Here is a 25498-nt window from a genome sequence, read left to right as displayed (position 1 = left end):
GGAGAGACGGAGATGCTAAACTCTGTCGCGAAGCAGAAACGGGCAGTGCCGCAACACGGTCCTGGCTGTCTCCTCAACAGAGAAGACTCCGACACTTTCAATCCAAACTGTTGCCTTCCTCCCGTGTCTCTTCTCCACTACGCGGCACAGGAGATCACACGCCACGCGAGCCCCGCAAGCGCGCAGGCCCCATCAGCGTGGTGCGAGCCAGTCGTGGACACATGCGTTGCAGCAGCCCGCCCCCACTCAGCCATCTGAGAGCACGGCCCCCCTGTCTCGTGCTCTACCAACCTCCCCACCCCACTCCCTTCGCCTCGCAGGTGGCCTCACAGCGGTTCCCCCCTCATGCCGGTCGCCACCCCCTGCTGCATCCCTCCTCGGGGCATGGCTCAGCTTCCCCGCTCCCGCACAGCGGCATCCACGGCCGCACCGCCGACGCCAGCAGTGGTACATCGCTCCGACCTCCGCTACGTCGTGGGTGCTTGGCCTTGTCCGCACCAGCGGAAGGCGAGTTCTGGCATTGGCAGGGAGGGGGATCGAGGTGAGGGGCCGCATGGCGTCATCCCATACACGCAGAGTGGGGGTGTACTGGGCCCTGTGATACCACGCACCGTGAAGTGTGTGCCACCGTCATCTGGGTCCAATGCATGAGTAGGGATAGTAAGAGAGTCATTGCTGTCCCTGGTTCGAATGCTATAACGTAGTAATACCGGTTACCCGTCGGTGGTGACGCGTGGGCAAGAGACGGATTTCCCGGCAACACGGGAGCAGCGAGGAGGGCAAAGAAACCCAAGGAGTACGCTCTAAAGTAGTGCCCGCTCACTTGGTGCGCCGTCACGCGACGCTGTCGCCGAATCCTTCAAGGGGCTCCTCTGTGGCGAAGCGACACGGCTCACTGGGAACTGATCAGCGGAAGCCTCAGACCCTTTGGAAAGCCAGCTCAGTGTCGGCTGCGCGTAACTAGGCGTCGAGTCTACACGGCGGGCACGGGCAGACCCGCGGCGTGGTGAGACGTTCGCTACGGTCGCACTCCCCTCTGTGTGCGCGTATGGCAGCTGCAACGACGGGGTCGCAGCACGGTCTGCCTGAGACCGTGCGGTGCCACTAGAGCCACGGCGTAGCAACAACGATGGGGAATGACCGAGCAACCCAGCAGGAGCTGGAGCGGCTGCGACAGGGGGTCCAGAGCGGCGGCGAGGACGGTGAGCTGACGGCGACGCCTTCGCCAGTGCAGGCGTCGCCGCGTGGGTAGCTGCGCTGAGGGAAGGGAAGCCATTGGGGTTTCCAGCTCGCAAAAACTCGGCTAGTCCCAGAATCAGCGACGGATCCTCGTGTAAGAGACGGCTCACGGGGCCCTCAGCTGGACTTCGCTGCGTCGGCGTACGCGAGCTGGGATGCTCACCACCACATGCGTTTGGCGACGACGAGCGCTGCGGCTGGTCGGCCGCTGTTGTCGCATGCGCAACGGGAGATGCACTGACGGTGGCGGATGTGCTCGGCACCTCAGCGATGCGGCGTGAAGACGTCTGCCTCGCCCCTGTCTCCACGCACGTGGCAAACAGCGAATGAGCCGGAGGAGAGGTCAATCCTTCCATAGAGGCTTTCGTTGCTGGCCCGCGGCGACGGAGGCGCCGCTCCATGATGGCCGACGGGTGAGTGACGGCGCACAACACCATAAAGCGGGTTTCGTCAGGTACCGCGACGTTATCGGCCATCTTAGCGGCGGCTAACGTTGGCGAAGCCGCATCTGGCAGACCCACTCGCCGTTCTGCTTGGGATAAAGCATAGAGTGCCGCGTGCGTGCTGGCGAGGGGCGATACACAGTCTAGTGAGTCCTCCAGCATCACATCCTCGTCAGCGGACGAGCCGATGAACGTGGGGGCAGGAAGGACTGCCATCTGCTGTTGGTGCTGTGCTGACTCCGCAGGCTCGGGTGGCATAGCTGGCGGCACGGGAAGTGCACGGACATCCCTGGATATTTGTGATTTATCCAGCACGCGCTGCGCCTGCACCAGTACGTCGCGTAAGCGATGCAGAGCTGTGTCCACTGTGGGCTCACTGGACGCTTCCGGTGCCTGTAACGGGGTGAAGGAGGCCGTTGAACTCTTTGGCTGCACGGCACGCATCGATTCCGGCGAGACGGATACCGGCGGGCAGTGATCAGACGATGCAAACGCTGTCTTTGCCTGGGCTAACGTCCCGGGCGGCACCAAAGCAGAGGCGGAACTCTGCCTGCTCTCTGTGCCCCGCGAAGCTACCAGCGCTGATGCGTTGACGAATTTGAGGGAGTCGTGCGCATTGCCGTTGGTTGCAGCCGCTCCTGTTTCGCCGCCGTCAGCTCCGTCAGCTGAGGATGTGGAGGAGTTAGTGGACGCCTTCACCCACTCTCGAAACACATCACCACCTCTTGCGCGAAGACTGTCGCTGGACTCGACCGAGAGACGATCCGCCGGCAGCAGCGGTGGCAGTGACGCGGCGGGCCTGGCGCCTTGTGGCGTATGCGGACGTGAAGGAAAGTCATCGACCAGGAGGCCCTTGTGCAGACGCAAGTTTGCAAGGGCATCTGGCGTCAACGTGTTGTAGGTACTGTGGACGCCCAAGGCCGATAAAGACGCAGCCGTGGTTGAGGTGGCGGTCAGGTTCTTTGAGGGGCGGAAGACGGTATGTGTCATGTGCGGTGCATTCGGAAAACGCCGAAATCCCACCGCAGCGTCCACCTCGTCCTCATGCCCGTTCGACACCACCTCCATAGAACTCCCATAGTGCTGTGCGATGTACGGGTTGGAGGTCATGAGTCGGGCGCACGAAAGACAGCACGACAAGAAGTAAACGTAGACGGTGAGTGAGAGAGACGAGCCCCAGTAAAGGCAACAACACAAAACGGAAATTAGAACAGACCGCAAACCGAGACACCTTCAAAACAGTAAAGGAGAGAATACAGGAAAGATCGAGAGAGAAAAGAGCGGCGGGCCTTCTACAAGTGCATACATGGAAAACGAAGCAACAGAGCACAGACACGAAGAACAACAGCAACAAAAAAACACCTGAGCAAGTTTTGATTTTCCTATATATATATATATATGTATACGCGAACTTCCGCCCGCGGCCTCTACGTCGCTCTCTCCGCGGGCGTAGGCGTGTGTTCGCCGACGACGATGGCTCGATAAAAGGAGAGCCGGGGAAGGCGGGAGAAGGAGCAGAGCAGAGATGAGACGCACACAATGTATCGATGGCAAGGAGGACGGCGCACGCACGTCTGCTCGGACCTCTCCGCCCTCTCCTGCCTAAGCACGCTTAAGGTAAAAGGAGGTGGTGAAGGGGGAGGAAACACGAGACAAGTGGAGCTCTACACTTATGCCGGCGGGCCGGAGTTCAGTCCGAATACAAAGCACGCTTGTGTGTCGTGGAGGTGGAGGGGCAATCGATGGTGTATGAGCAGAAGCGAAGGAGAGGGAGAAACAACCGAAAGATGGCGGCGTATGTGAACGCTCGGAGAAAGCAGCATCGAAATAAAGGACGACAAACCACTGAAGAAGGAACAAACAATGGCGAAGCGTTCACATACCAAAAAAAAAAGAAAAGATAAAGAGAGGAGAAGTCTCTATGGCACTCAAAAGTATTTATCTCGTGTCCTCCTTCCGCTCTGTCATCCGCGACCGGATAAGATGGCGGGGCGGTGTGTAGGCGGTGTGCTTTTTCCCTGAGAGGCGCGTTCTTCCGCCGTCTTACCGTCGATACGTCCGCCAATCAAGAAAGGGCTTTTTGAATTTGTTGCCTTGCTCTATTTTTTTTCTTTGAGCGACTCCCCATTCATCCACCCACCCCAAAATGATATGCGACGCCTCTGACACGAGTGAGCCGCCAAATGCGGTGTGTACGGCTCCGGTGCTGTGTGATTTCAAGTGAGCCCGAGGGAAAGAGAATGGCAGGTAGAAAGTCTGTGAAAGCTGGAACAAAAAAAATGTTCGATCACTGCGTGACGAGGAACTAGAGACGTGCAGCAACTGCCTCACTCTTCCTTATCTACTTGGGTGTGAGCCTTCGCCTGGCTGCCTTCCCTCCTCGTTACGGCTATGGAAAAGACGCGGTGTGACGGGAAGAAAATAAGAGAGACAATGTGTGACGGGGTTTGGGGTGCGTGAAACATATCACACACGACGCGTGCGAGAACCGTGGAGAAGAGCCGGTGGCAGAGGAGGGCAGATGAATATGTTCCTTGTGACGGTGAGAGAAAACAAAAGAGGTGCACTATTGCGAGTAGGGGGAGGCGGCACACGTCGCTTCACAGCAAGTCGCCGCAGTCGTCGGCCGAGGCACAGCAGATGGAGGAGCTCTCACGAGCACCTCGGGCACGCACCTTGCACGAAGAACCGTTGCCTGCCAGAGCAGGACTCACAACCGCATGCAAGATGCAAGCACACCTGCTTGGCTCGCAATCCGTGCGCGCCTCGACCATGAAGGACTTTAACCCGTCCCCCTGCTTCTCAAGCAGCAAAAGGAATGGGTTGCTCCGCGCCGTCTTCCCTTTCTCTTGTCGGTGTGTAGAGTTGGTGTCATTACAGCTTTCTTTTTCGTGCGTTAAATGGGCTTATCAGAAAATATTAGGAGGAACGTACAAAATGGAAAAAAAGAGGGGCACCGCAAAGACGGAGGACAACGCAGAAAGGGGCATGAGAACACAGAGGGAGAGAACAGGCCGAAGAAACGAAAGAAAGGCGCACGCGCGCATCGTACAAAAGGCAAAAAGAAAGAAACAGAAGAAAGAAAATATCGACTGAGAGGAAAAAAAAAGAAGGAGAGGAATAGCGAAGGGCCGAGCGGGAAAGCGGGCAAAATAAAACAAAAGAAAGCCCGTGCACGTCACATGTGGCATCCACGACGGACGTTACGATGCTTCCAACGTTTGCCCGTCCTCGTGCTCGATCATCCTCTGCCGCTTTACTTCCTTTCCCAAACTTCTTCTTTTTTTGTATGATTTTTCTCCTTGTTTTCGTTTATTTCCTTTTTGTTTTCTTGTGTTCTGTCGGCTTGTCCACGTGCTCATCGGCCGCAGGGAGGGAGGAGGGGAGAGGGAGGGGCCGCAGATTTCGGAGCATCTCGTTATCGTACCCGCCAACGCTCTTCTCGTCCTCCGTCACTCTTACACGAATTTGCCTCCTCCTCTTTTTCTTCTGTGCGTCCCTGCGGCTCTCACCACACAGCCCATGCACGTCTACAAGAGGTAGGTTGTGGAAGGGAAGGGTGACGCTGACGAAAGCAGGGGGCTGGAGACTGACATGACCGCGAGAAGAAAAAAAGAGAGGCACGACACGAGACAGAAAAAATGGAGAGGGAGAGAGAGAGCACAGCGCCATCACTTTTACGCGCCTCTTATCTGACTTAGCCACTCATCCTTCATCTGTAAACAGAAGTGGGTGGTGGTGGTGGGAGGGGGCGCGGTAGAGGGGGGAGGCACCAACATCATGAGAGAAGCCAAAGGAGCGGAAGGTGGCCTACAGTACTTCAGAATTGTGCGAGCAAAAAAAAAACAAAGCGCAATCCTAGTTATCCCTGAGGCTTTCCGCTCCCTCTCCCGATCAGCATCAACAACACGAGCACGACGTCAACCTTTACGCATACATAGACACACACACACACAAAGCCGCCCACCCAACCCCTCTCTCACGGCCCCATAGCAAACAGACTCGTGAGAGGGATGAGGTGGCGGGGAAGAAGAGAAGGGGCCCATAGTCTGAGAACCGCTGAGGTGAGGCGCGTTATGCGAGAGCGCATGCCTTTCCTCTGCCCAGTCCTGACACAACGGCGCCTGCTGGCTTCTCGCTTACGTCGTCTGATGCGCCTTGAGCACGCATAGCGCCTCCGTCACACGGTCCTCGAGTCTCTTCTGATCGTTGAGCAACTCGTACGCCTCCTTTGGTTTCATCTCGAGGAACATACCCGTAATCTTCGGCGCCAGCTCTGGCGCGATCTCGTACACCTTGAGGAAGAGACGGTCACCCAACGCAGCGCGCTGCTCCTGCGGCGACATGCTTTCGAGTTCCTGTGGTGTGATCGGCGGCAGCGGCGGCGTCTCCGGGGCATCGCCGGGGGAGTGCTTCGGCGTCGCCTGCACGAACCCGACGGCCGACGGCGTGGCGAAACCCTGTGGCTGCACCGGCGCCTGCACCGGCGCCTGCGGCTGCTGTGGTGAGGGCATCGGCATCGGATGGCCCTGCGCGCGGCCACCCAGCTGCTGGCGACCACCGCGGCCACGCATCGGACGCCCCTGGCCGCCGACGAACGGCATTGGCTGGTGCATCGTGCGCATCATCATCTGCAGGCGCTGCTGGAACTGCAGGCGCAGCATCGTGTAGCGCTGGTCGCGGCGCTGAGCAATGTTCACGATGAGGGGCTTGCCGTTCAGCATGCGACCGTTCATCTCTCGCAGAGCGGCGTTGGCCTCGTCGGCGTTCGAGAAACTCACGAAGCCGAAGCCGCGGCTCGCGCCACTCTCGCTCACCATCACACGGCAGCTCTTGACGTCGCCATACTCCTTGAAGAGCTCGAGCAGGTCCGCGCCCGTGAACTCAGGGTCGAAGTTGCGCACGTACAGGTTGTTACCAAGGGATTGGTGCTGCATGTACTTCTGGCGAAGGGCGATCAGGCGCTCACTGCGCGGCTGGGCACGCTGTACGTACAGCTTCTCACCAGGTGCCGTGATGCCGTCAATGTGGTGGTCGTGCATCGCTTCGACCGCCTTGACGGCGTCGTCGTGCTTCTCGAAGTTGCAGAAGGCGAATACGCGGCCACTCTTGTCCTTGCAGGCTGCAGCGGACGTGATGCCGCCGAACTTTGCGAAGAACTTTTCGATGACTTCCTTGCTCACGGTCGGCAGCACCTGCTTGATATACACGTTTGTAAAGTTTGCCACAAGCGCAGCAAGGCGTGCATTGCGGCGAATGAAGTTGGCCACGTACAGCGCCTTCTTGTCCTCTGAAGCGTGATCGGCAGCGCCGTTCATCTTCACAATGGCGTCCTTGGCGGATGTCTCGTCTTTGAAGTGAACGAAGCCGTAGCCGCGGCTCTTGCCCTCCTCGTCCTGCATCACCTTGCAGGAGAGAATCGAGCCGAACTTGGTGAAGATGTCGTGCAGGCTCTTGCTGTCCACATCCTTCTCCAGGTTCTTCACGAACACGTTGCCGTTGCCGCTGTAGCGGAGGGCGGGGTCGCGCTGCTGCCACATGAGGCGTACGCACTTGTCACCAACACGCTTGAAGTTCATGGACTCGATCGCCTTCTCCGCGCTCTCGTGGTTGTCGAAGTTGACGTAGCCATAGCCCAGCGAGCGCTGCGTGATGATGTCGCGACAAACACGCACGTTCAGGATGGTGCCAAACGGCTTGAAGAGCTCCACCAGCTGCGGCTCGTTGATGGCAGCATCAAGGTCTCCGACGTAGATGGAAGCGATCTGCATCGGCTTGTCCACCTGCGGCTGATGTGCCACTGGGGCGGCCGCTTGCTGGACAACAGCAGTCATTTGAGTGAAATGAAGAGAATGAAATAAAAAAGGGAAAAGGAAGAACACGAAGCGACGGCGCTGCTTTCGTTTTCTTTCAATTCGTGTGTGGCAGTGGCAGTGGCACTGGCAGTGGAGGTGGAAGGGGGGGCGTTGTTGTTTTTCTTTTCTTGATGGAAAGAACGGCGTGTTGACGCGTGAAATCAGAAATAAAGGAAATGAGCGAACGACGTGGGAGGGTCAAATGTTGTCGTGCTGACGGCCCGTGTGTGGACGCGAGGGAAAGAGTATGGGGCAAGAACGGCGGTGCCGCAGTCGTATGCCAGACGGCACATGCCGGCGCATATGAGTCGCAGACGCGCATCGCGTTGGCATCCAGGACATACACGTGTGGCGTACACGCGTGCGAGAGAAGGGGAACCAGAAAAAAGTGGGTAGGGAGAGAGAATGGGCAATGCCAGACGACTGGAGGCGACGACGAAAGAGACGTCAAACCATGCGGGGGTCATGCGGCACCATGCAGAAGCGGAAACGAGGGCGGGAGTGATAGGGGCCTCATTAACCCTTTTCCTTCGTCCACTGCTTGACTGCAGCACACGCAACATCTGTATCGTGCAAGCACACACGCGCTTGCGCTTCCGGGGTCCCCTTTTTCGTCTGCGTGTTGGTCTTGTGCGCAGTCGGGTATTCTCACCGCGCGCGTCGCCGCGCCTTTCCACGAAACACGTGGAGGGAGCACAGGGAGTAGAGAAAAAACAATCAAGAACGAGAACATGTATGCAGGTGCGGCCGCAGGCCGCCACTCTCACGCCTTTGTGATCCGGCGACTGAATAGCGCGGCTGTGGGCTCAAACCAATCCAGCTGAAAGCCACCCAAAACGTATAGAGGCAGCTAAACATGAAGAGGAGGAGGAGGGGGTCGACATGAAAGTGGAAGCAATCAAAGACATCAGTGGCTGTTGTTGTGTGTATGTATAGGGAGAGTGTGCGAGAAAGCCATGTTGGAGTGGCGTCAAGATAAATGGGGCGAAACGAACATCAACAAAGGGAGAGGGAGGGAGAGACATCATCACAGACGGGGGCTCGGGGGCGGGAGGCCCGATACCATGTGGCGTGCGCTGACACTTTCATGCTAGGGGGTACGCGGAGTGACAGAAAAACGAAACAAGTCAGCCGCACAGTAGGAAGACAGATCATTCCAGGAAGCGAAAGAAAAAAAATACAGGTGAAAAGTAAACAGGATGGGAGCAAGCGAAAACTGCGCGCGAGAGAGGGGAGCGGTGAGAGGGGAAGGGGGACAACGCTCATGTGGAACACATGAGTGCACCACAAGTCGAAGTCTCCTGAAACCGCCGCGGACACGCGCACCGTCGCAGACCAACACGTCAAAGTTTCTACACGACAGGGGTGGGGAGGATTTCGTAGGCGTACCTGGCGAAAGATGCCTCCGCCTGTGACGGTATCGCGTCGATAATGTCGATGGGACGCACCGTGTCCACAGCCCCAAGCAGCCCACTTGTGTGCGCTTCATAGCGTCCCCACAAAAACTTCAAAAACGCCTCGCGATGTAGGAGAATGGCGTGGTGGCTGCCCGCATCTTCCTCAGGGTGCCACACGCGTCGAATTGTCTCAGCGCGCAGTTCCTCCATGGCGGCGAGGGTCAGCGCGGCAGCGCTGCACGTCACCATAAAGGACTGGAGCAGCGCAGCGAGGCGGATCTTCTCCTGCTGCACCGCCTGTCGAGCCGCCTGTTGAGACCAGACACTACCGAGCGCTAACGAAAACAAGTGGGGCGACGCGACAAGCTGATGCGATCGCGGGGCAGATTTAGCGGGGCCTCCGAACATTTCCGCAAGCAGCGGTGTGTGCAGCGTGCTCTGTCCGACACCTTGCGGCGTCCACGGCGCTGTTGAAGGGGAGTGGGCGGGCACGACACCAGCTCCGTCTTCGGCGCTACTGTGCCGCAGCAAAGCGGAGCGGCATCGATTGCGCCACTCTAGCTTGTCTTCCAGTTCACCCTGCAGCTTGAAGCGCTGATGCTCGAAGCCATGACGCTGCCTCTCTACGTTATCACGGCGAATACGCGCAGAGCCTACGAGCGGGGCCAGCGAGAACGGTGTCGGCTTGACAGGAGAGTCCACTGCGTCCTTCAGCACGCGATAGCTCTGAATCGGTTCGGCAAGCAGACGGCGCCTCCACGGCGGCTGCGCCGCCGCTTCTTCTGCGACGTCCTCACCCGCTGCCGCTGCGCAGGGTTCGTCAGGCATCGAGGAGGCGGAGTTCGGTCTGAATTTGCTCTTGCGAAGCCGCGCTACGCACGAGTCCATCGACTGCTGGCCAGCACAGCTCGGCAGCATCCAGAAGGCGGGCATGTTGAAAAGCGACTTCTTCATGCACACCTCTGCCGACCCTTTCGTCAGCTCCGCCGCCGCCTTCTCCTCCACCGCCTTTACCCATTCCTTTATTAGCGTTGTGACTCCTAGCGAAGGTGTAGTACTTCTCAAGGGCTGTCGACGGCGGCCGCTGCCCCTGCCCTTGGGTCGACGTGGGCAGGGTAACGCCGCCGCCGTCATGGAAGCGGACCGTCGATGTTGCCGGCTAGCTTGCGGCTGGGGACTCGGCAGCGACTGAAATGTGTCACACGCGTTTAGCTCGCTCTGTAAGCGAGCCAAGTAGTCGTTTCCTGTGGCGGTGATATCTCTGCTGCGGTGTCTGGGAGCCACAGTACGCGGCAAAATCTGAGATACGGTAATGCGTGCAGTCGATTGTCGCCGAAGCGGTCGGTGGAGGCTCTGCTTCCGCGTGGTCGCCATCATTGCGTGCATCGCGGCAGGTGTATCCATCTCAAACTCGACAACTTTGCGGTACGCGTCTGGGTCTCGTCCGGTGCCCTGGAGCACTGCCTGCGCCGCGACACCATAAGAGGAGGCGAAGCCATTGCTAACCTTTAGCTTCTCCAGTTGCTGCCGTGTCTGCGAGAAGAACAACATCCCGACTGCCTTGTCGCTGCCGCCCCTTCCTGGAGCGGCAGCACCGCGAGGCAGTGTGGCCCGCGTGCTGCTCGAGCTGCGGTTGCTGCTGTATCGAAGCGCCGATGCCCCGCCCGACTCCACCGCATGCGTCATTTCAATCTCGCAGCGCAGCGTGGTGTTCAAAGAAAAAGAGGGGCCAAGAGGGCCAGTGGAGATGATGGCAGCGGCGCCGTTTGCGGAGCAGTGAGGCCGCGGTACAGCGCGAAAAAAGGAATAGAGGTGACTTCAGTTCACAGGGGAGGAGGAGCGCACGGGGTGTAGATTGTCGAAAACAACTACAAAAAAAAACAGCGACAACACACCGACGCCGCTGGCGCACACCGGCACATCATATGGGATCCGCGGGGAGGGGAAGCGTGGAGGGGAAGGAAGGGGGCAGTTAGCAGTCATGCACTCAGCCCTTTCGCTGGCGGTGAATCCCTTACGCGATGACGGCGTCGGCAGCCGCCACGGTTGGCGAGATATAACAAGAATCATAAAGCCGTGCCACAGTTCAGCACACGTGCCGCGCTGGCATGACGGCGGCATCACGGAGCGGTTGCGCCACGCCTCCTGCTTGTCACGATTAGTCGTTGTTTTCCATGTGCTTTTCTGCGTGGAACGCGTTTGTCGTCCACTTTTGCATTTTTCTTAGGAGACACAAGCTGTGATGATGTAGATGTGGGAAGGGGTGCAAGTCGGGACAACAGCCCAGCGCTGCGGAGAGAAGGAGGGTGATCAAAGGCATGGGGAGTGCGACGACAAGAGCGTGGAGCTGGCACAGCAGAGTTCGCAACGGCTACGGACGGCATGTGCTATACCTCTGCGGACCCGGTGCTCAACGTTCCCCTGGGTGAGTGCTGCAGCGCTGCGCAGTATCGTAGAAGACGGGTCTCCGTCTCACCTTCTAACGCTTGCCGCTCGAGTGATCTCTGCTGGAAGGTGCACACGGGCGGCGTTCGAATGCCGTCGCGGGCTACGGCGCCGCTGGTGAGCGCTTGGTCAAGACGAACCACTTCGTGCTCCAGCAGCACTGACGCAAGCCTGGTCACCGCTCCGGGGGCCCATTGGAGGTGCAAGCACCTCACCGCCGTCTCCGCGTCGTCCTCAAGCAGTGGCCGTCGCTGCATATGCTCCAGGGCGTCAGTCAGGTAGTTGCCGTATGCGCTGTACCACCGGGATGGGGCAAGGTTGATGGCCTCAAGAGCCTCCATCGTGCTCACTGCCAGCGCAGGAGTGCACAGGGAATGCACGGGACGCCCGTCAAGGTCCGCATGTGCCCACGCTGTCAGAGCCGGGGGTGCAGGGTTTATGTCTAGCGCAGCGCAAGCAGTGACACACTCCTGATATGCGTCCTCCCCGACACACGCTGGCGACCGTGACGGCACTGCAGAAGACGGGGGGTGCGTCGGAGAGAGGCCAAGCAGAAGCCGCTCCCGCGCGGTGGTGGACACAAGAATACAAAGCTCAGAGCTCGCCTCCGTCTCGAGCCCCGCGGCAGCGGCGGCGGCCAGCAGCACAGCATAGCGCACGTGCTCCGACGGCCGCCAGTTCGTTGTGTTCTCCATGAGCGGCGACTTCGATACGAGGCACACGAGAGAGGCAAACGACGAATAACGGCTGTAGCGCAGTGCCCGAAGTACCGCCAGCACATCCGCCGCAGTGCTGTCTGACCTCGCATCCACCGCAGCCACCACGCGCATGGCGATGGCTTGCTTCACCGACTGGGAAACGTTCTGTGGGCCAACCACTTGCAGCATGGCGGTGAGGCAGCGACCAGCGTCGCTAAGTGTGAAGGCGCCGCACATCATCATCCGGAGCATTACCATTTCCAGCAGCTTGTAGGAGCTCGGCGCGTAGTGACAGCCGGCGAGGCCCTCGAGGAGAGCGAGAATGCACGCGGGCTTCTGCGGCTGCTGCAGCGCGACACCTATTGTGGTTGACATGGTCGTCAGCAGGTGCTCGTAGGTGGACTTGACCTGCTGCTCCGATGTCTTGCACATTAGCGCTGCCAACAACGGCAACGCGCGTGTCACATCCTCGAGCGTTAACTTGCTTTTGCCGAGGGCTGCCTTTTGGGCGAGGTGCCGGAGGAGGTCACACCGCAGACCCTGCGCCCCGGCCGCCATTCCCTGGTTGGCGCTTTCCAGCCGACTCAGGAGCGCTGCCATCGTCGTGGATGCCGTGGACTGCAGGCGCGCATACCGAAGCCCCTGCGCGTTCGCGCGGCCGATCCTTTCATGCACGCGCACCTCCGGGTGGTTGTGATCGGCATACGACTGCAAGTCCACAAATGGAATGCTCTCCGCGTCGCCGCTTAAGAGAGTGGCCGGAGGGCCATCGTGACCGTGTAAAAGGCGGCGGCATCGTGCAAGCACCAGGCGCGTGAAGTGCTGCAGCACTCGTCGACCCTCAGTCGTCGCCGCGCGCTCCGGGATGGACGCCACCTCGCTGCCGCCCATCACTTGAAAGAAAGGAGCATTCTGTTCGTGTATCTCTGTCACGTACCGCAGCAAGACGCACAGTTCTGCTTCATCGACATTTTCGAGGGCCGCAGCGTTAGAGAACAGAGAGGCAGGCACGACTCGGCACAACGCATCGAGCAGCGCTTCCTGCACGAGGGCGCCATCCGCGTTGCTGAAGCGCCACAGCTCAGCAGCTGCGCTATCCCCATTGCCTTGTGAGAAGACCTGCATTACTCCGATCACCCGAATCGCGTCTTTCACGCGAGACAGTACAGGAATCGAGGAGAGCCACGCCTGCACAGAGGCGGCGGCAGCGATTGCGGACGAGGTCGCCGCACCGCAGGAGGTAGACACTGATGGAGCGAAGGCGACCGACAAGGACACACCGTGGTTCGCGCACAACGCGCCGAGCGATATGAAGCGATCAGCCACGGCGTCCGCCGCGTCTCCGCGTGGCTTATCTGCCGGCCCATGTGCAACGCTGGGGAGGAGGCTGGACGGCCCTGCAGCGCGGACACACGAGGCGACGATGCGCACCTCCCTCGACAGGTTCAACGGCGTAAAGTCAGAAGCGTCGGAGGTGTCAAAGGGCCGGTGCTTCTGAACCGCAAACGTCGAAGCTGCCTCTAACCATGTAAGCGCCTCCATCATGTCCGCGATCGGCAACACCGGCAGCGACTCGCCTGCCAGCGGACATTGCTGTTGACGCTCGCTGTCCTCCACGGATGCAGCTGGCGCGTCGCTATCATCCGCTGCAGCATCCGAGGGCCACAGCAGTTCCTTGACATCCTCGTAGCGATGCCGTATAGCGAGCCAGTGTCGGCGACGGCGGGTCTTTCGATCGAAGAGCTCGTAGTCAGGGCCGTTGTTCAGTTCGCTGTACATCATCGACATCTTCATGCCGCTGGTGTCCATGAGCACATAGTCTTTGCACAGTCGCACAAACGCCTGTTGCAATGACCGCAGTTGCTCTTGATTCAACTCCACAACGCCCTCATCGCCGGCAACAGAGGCGGCCGAAAGGCATTCGTCTACTTCGCTTGGCATATCATCTTCAAGATCGCCAAGATCACTGAAGCTTGTGTCGATCTCATGCCATCCATCCGTCGCCGCACCCCGCCGCACCACAGGAGGATGGGTGAGCTGCGCCACCGGAATCGAAAAGGTGAAGGTGCGCCCTTTTCGGTTCGTGTAGCGGAGCTTCGTGGTGCCAGGAACGTGCTGGGCAACGCCGCCGGTCCCTCCCTGCTTGATACGAGGATGCTTGTCCGGCGGCTTAGAGAAGCCAAGAGGGCTGGCGCGCCCACCAATCGAGACACGCCGCTTCGAGGTGAGCGCAGCGTACACCGTGGACGTCAAGGCCCCTGCGCTACCTTGCAAGATTCCACGCGGGCCGCAGTGCATCCTTCCAGCACCGTGATCGCTGGGCACAGGGGTCACACACTGCAATGGGAGGCAGGATGGTGCACCAGAGGGAGAGAAGACAACGCAGCGCCGAAAGCACACCTACACGCACTGTGCCGTGTGGAAAGTCGTGCGGCGGTCCCATCGGAAGGCAAAAGGGAAAGTGAGGCTCAGTGGCGAGTGGGTGAGACATGCGAAAATGGCATGCGGTAAGACCGCTCCTGTGTTCGCGTCGCCAACGCGGTGGGCTGAGAATCAACGACTACCGACCCGTGGAAGGCTTTGGTCCTCACGGATGTGTGTGTATTCCACTTGTACCCCCGAATTCCACAGAGGAGAGCAGTCGATTCTTCTTCCTCACTCGATAAGCACAGACTCGGAGAGAGGAAGAGAGGGCATTCTCGCTTTGCCCTTGTCGGCTTCTTCACTAGTTGTTGTTGCCTCTTTTCGTCTACTGTCGACGATTGGCGCGCACCTCCACTGCTCACGTGCGCATGCACGCAAACACGGAAAGCACACACGCACACGCACAGACACACATAAGCCACAAGTCTATTGAGGTAAACAAAAAAAGGGGAGGCTAACGGGGTGCGCGCAAGCAGAGAAGCACAGTTGTTACCAAACAAACTGATATATACAGAAAGTCCCTCACAAACATTCGAAAAGCGATCGCGTGCGACAGTGCAAGAGAGACACGAAGACACGCGCACGAAAACTCGAGCGACGTTTTCTTTTTCGGTTGCCTTCCTCCCGTGTCTCTTCTCCACTACACGGCACAGGAGATCACACGCCACGCGAGCCCCGCAAGCGCGCAGGCCCCATCAGCGTGGTGCGAGCCAGTCGTGGACACATGCGTTGCAGCAGCCCGCCCCCACTCAGCCATCTGAGAGCACGGCCCCCCTGTCTCGTGCTCTACCAACCTCCCCACCCCACTCCCTTCGCCTCGCAGGTGGCCTCACAGCGGCTCCCCCCTCATGCCGGTCGCCACCCCCTGCTGCATCCCTCCTCGGGGCATGGCTCAGCTTCCCCGCTCCCGCACAGCGGCATCCACGGCCGCACCGCCGACGCCAGCAGTGGTACATCGCTCCGACCTCCGCTACGTCGTGGGTGCTTGGCCTTGTCCGCACCAGCGGAAGGCGAGTTCTGGCATTGGCAGGGAGGGGGATCGAGGTGAGGGGCCGCATGGCGTCATCCCATACACGCAGAGTGGGGGTGTACTGGGCCCTGTGATACCACGCACCGTGAAGTGTGTGCCGCCGTCATCCGGGGAGCAGGAAGAGGATACAGACAAGCCAAAACTACAACGAATGGGAAGCACACAAAGGAAAAAGAACATGTGAGGGAAAAGAGAAGAAAACAAAACGAGAGAGCGTGACGAATCATCTGCAGGAGAGAGAGGGGCAGAGAAGGAAACCGGAGAAAAAAAACACTCGGTCGAGAGAGGCAGCTATAGATTGATATCTATATATATATAGATATAGATATGCGAATATGCACGTGAAAGAGAAATTCAGCTGAGCGGAACAAAGCGTCGCCTCTATGAAAAGCACAGAGGAAACCAAAAACAGAATGCGAGAGGGGAAAAGAAAAAGATGAATGTGCCAAAGAACCGAAAATTGGAAGACGAAAAAAAGGCGCCACGCCATCGACAACAAGAGGCAGCAGATGATCCAAATACAGATGCGAAGTGTCTGCTCAAACATACACGTACACATAGATGCGCAACGGTACCCGTGAACAAGACACTTCAATCCCTCTCTCGTCTCTCAAAAGTGGAAGAATGGAATAGCGTAGGACGAAAGCGAAAATGAAAAAAAAAAAACAGCGAAAGCAGTAAAAAAAAAACAGACGTAATGCACACAACATATTTTTTGTTGTTGGAGGGAAGGGGCCTTCTCGCGCTCGCCATCTCTCTCTCGCCCAGAAGTTGTGGACGATGAAGGCATACATTTAGCGAAAGACGATTGATGCGAACGAACAAGAGACGTAGAAAAACGCAGTGGTGGCGGCGAAACACACATCAAAGTGAGAAGAAAGGAGCTGGCAACTCCTGTCCATTGCCATCACCACCGCTGCTGTTGTCCCGCCACCCCCCAACCACAACCACTTGCTCCTCTCTCCTTCCTGCTATGCAGAAGGCTCTCTGGAGCATGCACACACTCGCCTAACCGAAACGTCAGCAGAGGAGGAGGCGGGACGGAAAGAAAGGCGACAGGATGCACGCAATGAACTGCCGACGTCGATGGAAAAAGACGTGTCAGCCACGGCGCGAAAGGGAGACGACATCGGAAAGGGCAACGACAGAGAGGTGCTTGGGAAGAAAAGGCGTACTGTGCGCTGCACGACGGACAGGAGAGAGAGAAGGCGCGACCGAAAGAAGGAACACCCACATGTAACTAAGAAGGGAGGTCTCAGCAAAGGCTGAGCACCGCTACAGTCACGGCAGAACAGACGGCCCGCCTTTTGTTTTTGTTTCGTCTCCCCTCGGCTATCACACGTTCAAGAACACGACGCCATCTAGCCAAAGCCGCAGCCGTTTCCTGCGCGAGTGTCGTCTTCCATTTCGCTACGGATTCCAAGAGAGGAAGACACCACACGGCAGCTATGGTCCCACAGAAAAAAAAACGTAACTCTACCAGACGCAGACTAACCACGGACCAATGAAACAGAGTCTAAATGCAAGGGGGCGGACAACGGCGCTCCGACAATCACTTGCCCCTCCCGCGCACCTCTTCTACGTCCTCGCCCCTTCCTCAAGGTCCAAAGACGAGTGTATCTGGGCTCGTCTCACTCGCGCGCACACCCAGCAGCACCGCGTCGAGTTTTCTCGGACCATTCGCGGCGGCCCACTAGCTCTTTTCCTTCAGGAAAACGGCTTTCTCCACACAACACAATACCGGCAGATGAGATACAAGCATACATCAGACGTGGGCCGCCTCCCAACCTCTTGTCGATGTCTGAGCTGGCGATGTAAAGCAACGAAGAGAAGTCGGGTGCAGGAGAAGGAAGCCGATGTGGAGAAAGCGCGAGAGTGCCTGCTCACGGGACATGGGCGCCAGAGTTAGGGGAAGGGACGAAAACAAGTCGTCAAAGCGAAGTGCAGATATGGGCATATACACCCAGGCACCCCTCCCAAAAAAAAAGTGTACCAGACACGGCCAGCGCACACATGACAGTGACTTCAGTGGACACCTCTATATCAGCTTTGGCAGGCTTCGGGCGACTAGATCGTCACCTGAGAAGGACGTCGCCACCACTCCGTGCACTTGGTGCAGCGTGCTTTGGTTGGAGACTAGGGTGCAGGACTTTGTCGGTGACTTCCCGTCAATCACCGGTAGCTTTCGGCTTGCCGTCAGCGTGCTGTTCAGCGAGGGCATTCCGTTCGTGGTTTTGCGAGGGCTGCTGCTGAGACCCGTCGAGGCGTGCACGTCGTCCGTGACGGTTGTCGGTCTGCTGACGCTGGCACTGTGCTTAAGGCGGTGGCTCCTCTTATCAGCCTCGCGCAGCTTGCTAAAGTACGGGTGCCGCAGTGCCTCCTTTGCGGTGCAGCGCTGCTCCTCGTCATAGGTGAGCAGCTTCTTCATCAAGTCTAAGGCCTCCGCGGAGACGTGGGGCAGCAGCTTCGTGAGCCCGGTGCCTTGCTTTTTGGGGAAGTCGTAGTCCATATGCGTGCCGAACTTTTTTAAGCGGTCGAGAATCTCGGTCGGTGGAGTGCCCAGAACATTGTGAATGCGGTGCACCTGGTCCAGCTCGTTGCTGCCGGGAAAGAGGGGGAAGAGGGCGATGATCTCGAAGAAGACGCACCCCGCGCTCCACAAGTCCATCTTGTAGTTGTAGTAACCATCCGTCAGCAGGCACTCGGGGGCGCGGTACCACCGCGTGGAGATGTACTCTGTGAGCGGCAACTTCGAGTAGACGCCCTTGCAAGAGCCGAAGTCGGCAATTTTGAGACGGCCCTCAGCGTCGATGAGAAGGTTCTCCGGTTTGATATCGCGGTGGAAGACACCGATGCGGTGAGCGTGGTCGAGCCCCTTCAGCAGCTGATACATGTACGAACGCACCTTCTCCTCGCCCAGGTACTGCTTCCGCCCTTTAATGAGCTCGTAGAGACTCATATCCATTAACTCCAAGACAAGCGCGAGGCGGCCAGTGCTACGGTCAAAGAGTACCTCTACCAGGTCAACAATGTTCGGGTGTGGCTGCAGGCGCCGGACCGCTTGAATCTCACGAAGCCGGTTTACCTGCTCCTTGGACTTGAACGCCTTCTTCATGCACTTAATCGCTACAAACTGCTGCGTCTTGATGTCCTGTGCACGAAGCACTTCGCTGAAGGTGCCCTCGCCCTTCTTGCCTAAGATTTGGTACTTCTGCATCGCGCGTCCCCACGGCGCACACCACTGATGAGAAGTGGGAAACACGAGGCGGGAAGAAACGGGAAGCGGCACCAGCACGGCGGAGCAGCTCAAACAAGAAGAAATACAGAGAGAGATGCACGAGAAGAAGGAGAGAACAACATTGGCAGAAAGCAACCGGCGAGTGCGATCGTTGCTTCTGTGCCACCGGCCATGTGACTCACTCGAAAGCCCCACCTCTCCCCCAAGCTGCCAGCAGCAGGGTCGCGTAAGACAGTAGGAGAGACGGGTGGAGCAAAGGAAACCGAGCTGACGAAAAATAAAGTTTTGGCGCTCTCCACGTGGAGTGCTGAAACCAACGTAAAAGCGTGAGCTCAGTGGATGTTGGTGAACGAAGAGGCAGAGAGAGCGACCAAGTCGGGGAAGCTAGTGGGACAAAATACAAAGAAGGTAGTGACTGTAAGAGGCAGAGAGAGAGCGCAGAAACACTGCAAGAAAATGGGTGTGGGCACGTACAGGAAAGGATGCGAGGATTCGATCTGTATTTCGGGCCTCTCGATGCTATTCCAGGATGATTCACATAATATATAACGTCCGCGTCGGTTTCTGCGGGTGTGTGGGGGTGGGTGGGGGGGGCGCAGGATGTGAGGAGTGGTGAGTCGCAGGTTTTGGGAAAGGGTGAAAAAAAAACCACGAGCGCAGAAAAGGACAACGAGAGAGCGAGAAGACAGAAGAGTGATGGTTGAGAAAGGGGGCGTGCAGAGAGCCACGGACGGAGAGCGGCAAAGCCGAGGCCGTAACTGCCCAGTGGCAGCGCGACAAGACTGCATGAGAATGGCACGCTGCCCGTTGTGCAAGTCTCACGCCGGATCGCTGGCCGCTTGAAAACAATGGCACCACACAAGATGACCCTCCACGTTGCACCTCAGACGTCCGTAGGGCCGAGTACGCTTCTCTTGTATGCTCGCCATAGCGCCTTTTCGTTTCTCGAACTCCATGCGTGCGTCGGCGGTGCAGAGTTGTGAGCGGTGTTGTCGTTGGTGAAAGACCACAGGAAACGCACAAGACGTGGTGCCAACATATTTTGTCTTCGAGGCGGCAAAAGGCATGGGCCCATGCGAAGCAAGAACAAAACAGGAGAGAGAGATTTAAAAAACGGGGGAAAAACGGAAAGCCGAAGAGGCAACAGAACAAACCAAGGAGGAGAGAAGGAGCGGTTGGTTGTCGCGAAAAGGAATGTGTGTGTGTGTGTGTGGGGGGGGGGGGAGTAGTGAGAGGCGCCCCTTCCCCGGGGTGCTGTTTTCTGGGCAGCGCGTGCCTTTTTTTTTCTTGTATCTTCTTTTCGCTTGCTGTGGAATGTGCCTTGGCACACACAACAAGCGGAGCCACAGAGCAACAACAAAAAAAGAAAAACATAAAGCGAGGGAGAGAGAAACAAAAGAACCAGCAGTGAAAACAAAAAGGAAACACACACACACACACAAAGAAAGCCAAGATGCAGCTGCGTGTACACACTGCCACACGAGGTCATATGCACGGAGGGAGGAGTGGAGAGTGATGAACACGAGGCCACGTAAGGAACAAAAAAAAGAAAAACAACAAGAGAAAACCGAGAACTAACTCGTCAGCTGTCTTTTCGTCTTTTTTACTTTCTCTTTCCAGTTGGAGACGCGGTCAGGTGAAAAGGGGCGATGCAGATGAAAGTGGCCCAGCGTCGGCTAGAGCACATACACATACACACATCGTTTCATTTCCCTCGTTTCCTGCTTGTCTTCGGAAGCTCAGCATGTCTTTTTCTTTGGACCCCGCCCCATCGCTTCATTGCTGCGTAAGAGTGCTAGCGTACTGCGCGGCACTGTCAAACCTGCCGGCAGTTATGCATTCGTGTGACGCTTTTCCTCCTCACCTTTCGTTTCCTTTTCGGGGCACCGCCTAACAGATAAGGGCGCGGAATATGTCAGAGAAGGGTGGGAGCGGAGCTGAAGGGGTCGACCGACAGAGGGAAAATAGGGACATGATTGCAAGCCTCCCGTCACGTGACGTAATGAAGCAGAAGAGAGACGATGCGGAGGAAAACCAAGACAGCTCGCTGAAAGAAGAGAATCACAAGGAAAAGAAAATCAGAAAATCAGCTGTTATGGAACCAAAAAAAAAACGAAAAAAGGTCGGCGTACCATTGAATCGAAAAAAGGCGTCTTACGAGGACACGTGGCAGAACGCTGGAAGATATAGAGCGTAATACAGAGAGGGAGGAAACGCGCACCGGCGACGCTAAAGCACAGTGCATTCAATCCTGCTTTGACGTCTTGCTTTACTCCGTCTCTTTCTATTGTCTGGGTGTGCGATCGGTGGAGAGAGAGCGGGGGAGAGAGAAAAGTTAACGGAAAGCAGCAATGGAACAGAAAAAAAAAACGTCCGCGTCGTTGTCGATCAACACACACGCACGTAGAGAGAGAGAGAGTAAAAGGAAAAGAAACAATGTGAGGGAGCTGTAAAAGAAGAGGCTGTTTTTTCCCCCTCTGCGACCTTCTTGCGACTGACGGTGAATGCGTGGGTGTACGGGTTCGCTTGTGCTGGCATCGCTCCGTCTCCCTCACACCGCTTGCCATCACAGCGCAGCGACAAGCACACACGCGAGCGAAGCGAGGACGAGAACATATGAAAAAAAATGCTCGAAAAGAGTGGAGAAAGGAAAAGTCGAGACGAAGCCAGAGTACACGAATAGGCCGCGAAACCAAGACAGGAATACTATCAACAGCGGAGTGCAATGCGAAAGGGGTGAAAAGAAAAAAAAGCACAAGCATACGTACACGAACAAGTCATCACACGACTCCAGATTAATCGTCCCATCCAGTGATCAGCTCACCCCTCCTGCTGCGGGCACATGTAGCCGTATGGCTCCGGTGAAAATGAGGGAGAGTAGGAAAGGGGACGTTGAGCCAGAAAAGACACTTTGTCACAATACTTTTAGCTTTTTGTTTTCGCTGCGTCTCGGTGAATTCGCCACCTTTTTGTTCTTTTCGGATTATACATATGTATTCTGTTTTAGTCTCTGCACACACACCAAAAAAAATACGTCACCAGCAGACGGGAGCGAAGTGCTTTCCTTCGCTTTTCCGTATTTTGGGTTTGTGCTTCACGGCCCTCCTGCCCCCCCCCCTCACACACACACCAGCTCTCACTCATATGGGTCTTTGCGTGTCACCATGGGAGAACAAGCGACGTATAGTCATCCCCCAAACTGCCTCAGGTAGTCTCGACCGTCGCAAACAACACGCTTTGCTCTGCTCTGCTTACCGTTCCCCCATCCTTTGATTCTCACTGATTGCCAGTAGGCCTCGCCTTCATCCTCGACAAACCAAAGAAGAAAGGGCGTCCTTTGCAGGAACCCACAGGTCAGCATCGCTAGGCTCTTCACTGCCTCTGAAGCTCGAGGTCCTCCTGTAGACATGACGCCCAATCGGCACCTGAAGAGAAGCTTCGGGGGCGGCAGCGCGCAGGAGAAAAAGGCGAGTCACCGTGGAACTTTTTTCCACCGCAAGAGTAGGTTTGGCAAAACACCAGTGAGGCATTCCTGGACACGTCAACATCAAAGCATGAAATGGGAAGGGGGGGGCGCACTGACGCCTCAACGTTCACCTTTCTTTTTCTCGTGCCTTGCCAACGCGCACCCTTCGAATTCGCATTCCACCAGAAAACGTCCGCTATACCCTCCCAATGCGGTATCAGAAAATAGAGCACGCAGCAAAAAAAAATAGAAAAGAAACTCTTTTTCGTACGACACGCAACCCCACCGCCATCACCAAACACACGCACGCCAGCCACAATACACCGACTCCTGCGGCGCCACGGTCGAACCCTGGCTCTCCCTGGGATGAACCGCCCCGCCGCCGAGCCGGGGGCGTGCGCCCAACGGCCCTCCTGCCCGCGGCGCACGCAGCGCCACGCAGAAAGGGCAGAGCAGGTCCTTTGACGGGCCCCACTCGCGCGAGCACACAGCCCCGCACCCGACAAGCCGAGCCCTGGCTACCTCGGTAACCCCTGCATCGTGTCGGCCAGCGTCGCGGATGGGTTGGGGGTCCACGCCGGGAGGGCGGAGGGGCAGCGGTCCTCTTCCAGGCACGTGCGCGAAACGGGCCGCACTCCCCCCCCCGGAAGTGGATAGTGAGCTTGGCCGCGCCGTGATCACTCGGCGCCGAGGGGTGTGCACTGGGCTTTGGGGTGGGCGTGGGCATTGAACCCCATGAAGCGCTTCAGTGTCGTGTGCTCCGCAACGCAGAGGGCGAATCGCAGCGTGACCTGTATGGCATCCTCGCCTGAGGAGGGGGCCAGGAGTGTGAGGCCATCAGGACAGAAGGCGTAGTGCAGTCCGCGGGTCTTGCGGAGCCCCATACTCAGCGAGTCCACTACAGCGGTGGAGAGAAGAGGGCCTCGAACAGACTCCTGTGGGACTCGGCGTGTAAAGCTGGCCATCTCTGGTCTCTTCTGGCGGAAGCGAAGGCAGACAGAGCAATCGTCTGAGAAATCCATGATCCAGCGAGTGAGTTTCGGCGCTACGCTGAGCTTCGTCACTGCCGTGAGGTGCCGAGTCAAACGCACGAGAGCAGAACCCACAAGCGCAGCGTCTATCTCGGTACCTGACGGGTGATGGGGTACTTCGCGCGGGAGCACGCCCAGAGAAGCCTCTAGTGGCACAGTGGGGATGGAGGTGTGAAAGAAGTCACAAGCAAAGGTGAACAAAAAAAATTAAAGCAGAAAACAGACGAGAAATGTTCAGCGATGAGAGCCACACACGCATAGAGGGGTGCGTGATTCAAAAAGTGTTCACGGACACGTACACACAAGTACGGGCTCGCTACAAATCGGGGTACAGAGCAGCAAGAGGCAGAGAGAAAGAGAGAAGAAAGATGAATCCAGTGAGGGAGGATGAAACAAGGAAGAGGGAGGGCAAAAAAAAATAATAAAACGGAAAAGTCACAAAAAAAAATCAGATTCGAAAAAGTCGTGTTAGAGAAAAGGGAGAAAAAAACAAGTGCGTCAAAGTAGAGTATAGAAGAAAGCAGCAGCGGCAGCAGTGACCCACGCCGAAGTGAAAAAGATAAAAGACAGACCAGGTCACACAGCACCCGTGAAGCCGCTCTGTTTTTTTTTTGCTCGCGGAAGTGAAAAGGAGATGTCCTGAGTGTATTCTTGTACGTGTGCGTACGATCATGGAAAGACGGAGAGAGGGACTTTGGTGCGTGTGACGGCTGGCGTACTTGTTTTTCCCCTTCTCCGCCTCCCGCCGCATCGGCGTCTCTGTCTCTTGTTCGCCTCTTGCTTGCTGTGTTCCGGCTCCTTAGTCGCGCCCTCTTTGTCGTTCTTCTTCCGCTGTAGGTGCTGCTCAGTGCGTGCGGTGCTTGGCCTCTTGCAGGGTGCGCCGAGAGAGTGAGGATAAGCGTCGGGGGTACTGACCTGCCGGTCCGGCAGGCAACAGAGAACGACACCATTTTTTTAGGCGTGATCTGCACCATGCGAAGACTTCGCTGGGCGGACACGAGGGAAAAAGAGAACACCGTAAAAAGGGGGAAGTGCACAAGCAGACATCGATGGGTCGGGAGACCCGTCGGGGGGGAGGAGAGGGACGGAGAAGAGAGCAAACGAAAAAAGAAAGCGTTAGACGGTTGGAGCTCTGGTGAGGCGGGTACGGAGACATTTACTCGCCCATCTGCGCACGTCCCGTGATCAATCGACCAGGCTACAGCGTCGCGGCAGCGCCCGCCCACCCTCGCAAGCTTCCATTTCGAACACCGAAGACGAGTCAAGGGGAGGATGTGAGCTGAAAAAAAAAGCCAAGGAAAAAGAAAAACGAAAATGGTGCGCAAGCGAGAAACTGTGTGAGAGAAAGTGTGACGAAGAGAGATGCAGAGGCCAGAGTATGTGGAGACTGACAAAGAGCCAACGAGCGAAGCAGCGGAATCGACGCTAGAGAAAGGAAAGGAAAAAAAGAAAGGACAGACAGAAGTTAGGCCCTTGTTCGTCAAGTAGAGGGAAGCCGTCTGTAGTGTCATCAGAGAGAAGAAACATCTCATGCAAGAAGCGGGTAGCCAAGAAAAACTACAACACAGAGAGTGAGAGCGAAGAGAGAAAGATAAAACATGACACAGAGAAAAGCCCACACGCATGCGCACATAAAGCAGCCGAGAAGGGGTGGGGGAGAGGCACATAATAAATTGAAGAAGACCTAAAAATGAGAAGCATCCAAGAATACCCAGACGTGAGGCAATCAAACCGAGATACGAATGAGGCGGCACACGAAAAGGGAGTAGAGAAAAAAGTGAAGTGCTGCAGGCGCACAGAGTGAGAGAGACAAAGGCGTAAAAACAAAAAGTGAAACTGTGAAAGAAAGGATAGCGTCTTGAAGACGGTAACGGTCACGAAGTAACGAGAGGAGAGGTGGGGTGATGGTGGTGGGGAGATGAAATACACAAAACAGTAGACACACACACAAAAAAAAATAAAATAACAGTAAAATCATAGTTGTGATAATGATGGCAGTCGTAACTAGGAAAATGATTGAGCGTTTAAAAACGAACACAAGGCAATCAAGGAGAAAACGTCACGTGAGACCCCGTCGTTCATGTGCGAACGTTTCCTTCAGCATGTTGTCGGAAGAACGAGGCGAGGAGTTTTCTCACACATATGAAAAAGGAAAACACACAAAAAAAACGCAGCGATACAGTTGACAACACACGCACACGCACGCGTGTGCCAGCACAGAAAAAAAATCAG

The 25498-nt window shown here is 56.9% G+C and overlaps 5 protein-coding genes across 5 annotated transcripts; all 5 read right to left on the bottom strand.

Annotated features, from left to right (window-relative positions):
- Positions 1-803: 803 nt before the first annotated feature.
- On the bottom strand, positions 804-2750 carry LMXM_34_5050 (conserved hypothetical protein; the record flags this gene model as incomplete). Its single annotated transcript, XM_003879449.1, has 1 exon — positions 804-2750. One exon carries the CDS (start codon positions 2748-2750, stop codon positions 804-806), a length of 1947 nt encoding a protein of 648 aa, XP_003879498.1.
- Positions 2751-5821: 3071 nt separating this feature from the next.
- Positions 5822-7516, bottom strand: LMXM_34_5040 (putative polyadenylate-binding protein 1; the record flags this gene model as incomplete). The annotated part of the gene is made up of 1 exon (XM_003879448.1): positions 5822-7516. One exon carries the CDS (start codon positions 7514-7516, stop codon positions 5822-5824), a length of 1695 nt encoding a protein of 564 aa, XP_003879497.1.
- A 1373-nt stretch (positions 7517-8889) lies between these two features.
- Positions 8890-10485, bottom strand: LMXM_34_5030 (conserved hypothetical protein; the record flags this gene model as incomplete). Its single annotated transcript, XM_003879447.1, has 1 exon — positions 8890-10485. One exon carries the CDS (start codon positions 10483-10485, stop codon positions 8890-8892), a length of 1596 nt encoding a protein of 531 aa, XP_003879496.1.
- An 836-nt stretch (positions 10486-11321) lies between these two features.
- On the bottom strand, positions 11322-14018 carry LMXM_34_5020 (conserved hypothetical protein; the record flags this gene model as incomplete). The annotated part of the gene is made up of 1 exon (XM_003879446.1): positions 11322-14018. The coding sequence occupies one exon, from the start codon at positions 14016-14018 to the stop codon at positions 11322-11324; it is 2697 nt and encodes an 898-aa protein (XP_003879495.1).
- Positions 14019-17569: 3551 nt separating this feature from the next.
- On the bottom strand, positions 17570-18748 carry LMXM_34_5010 (putative protein kinase; the record flags this gene model as incomplete). Its single annotated transcript, XM_003879445.1, has 1 exon — positions 17570-18748. The coding sequence occupies one exon, from the start codon at positions 18746-18748 to the stop codon at positions 17570-17572; it is 1179 nt and encodes a 392-aa protein (XP_003879494.1).
- Between the last annotated feature and the right edge of the window lie 6750 nt (positions 18749-25498).

This window comes from Leishmania mexicana, chromosome 34 (genome assembly GCF_000234665.1).
Source record: "Leishmania mexicana MHOM/GT/2001/U1103 complete genome, chromosome 34".
Classification (NCBI taxonomy): Eukaryota; Euglenozoa; class Kinetoplastea; order Trypanosomatida; family Trypanosomatidae; genus Leishmania; species Leishmania mexicana.
The sequence above is the reverse complement of the archived record's forward strand: the minus strand, read 5'-3'. Positions and strand labels throughout refer to the sequence as shown.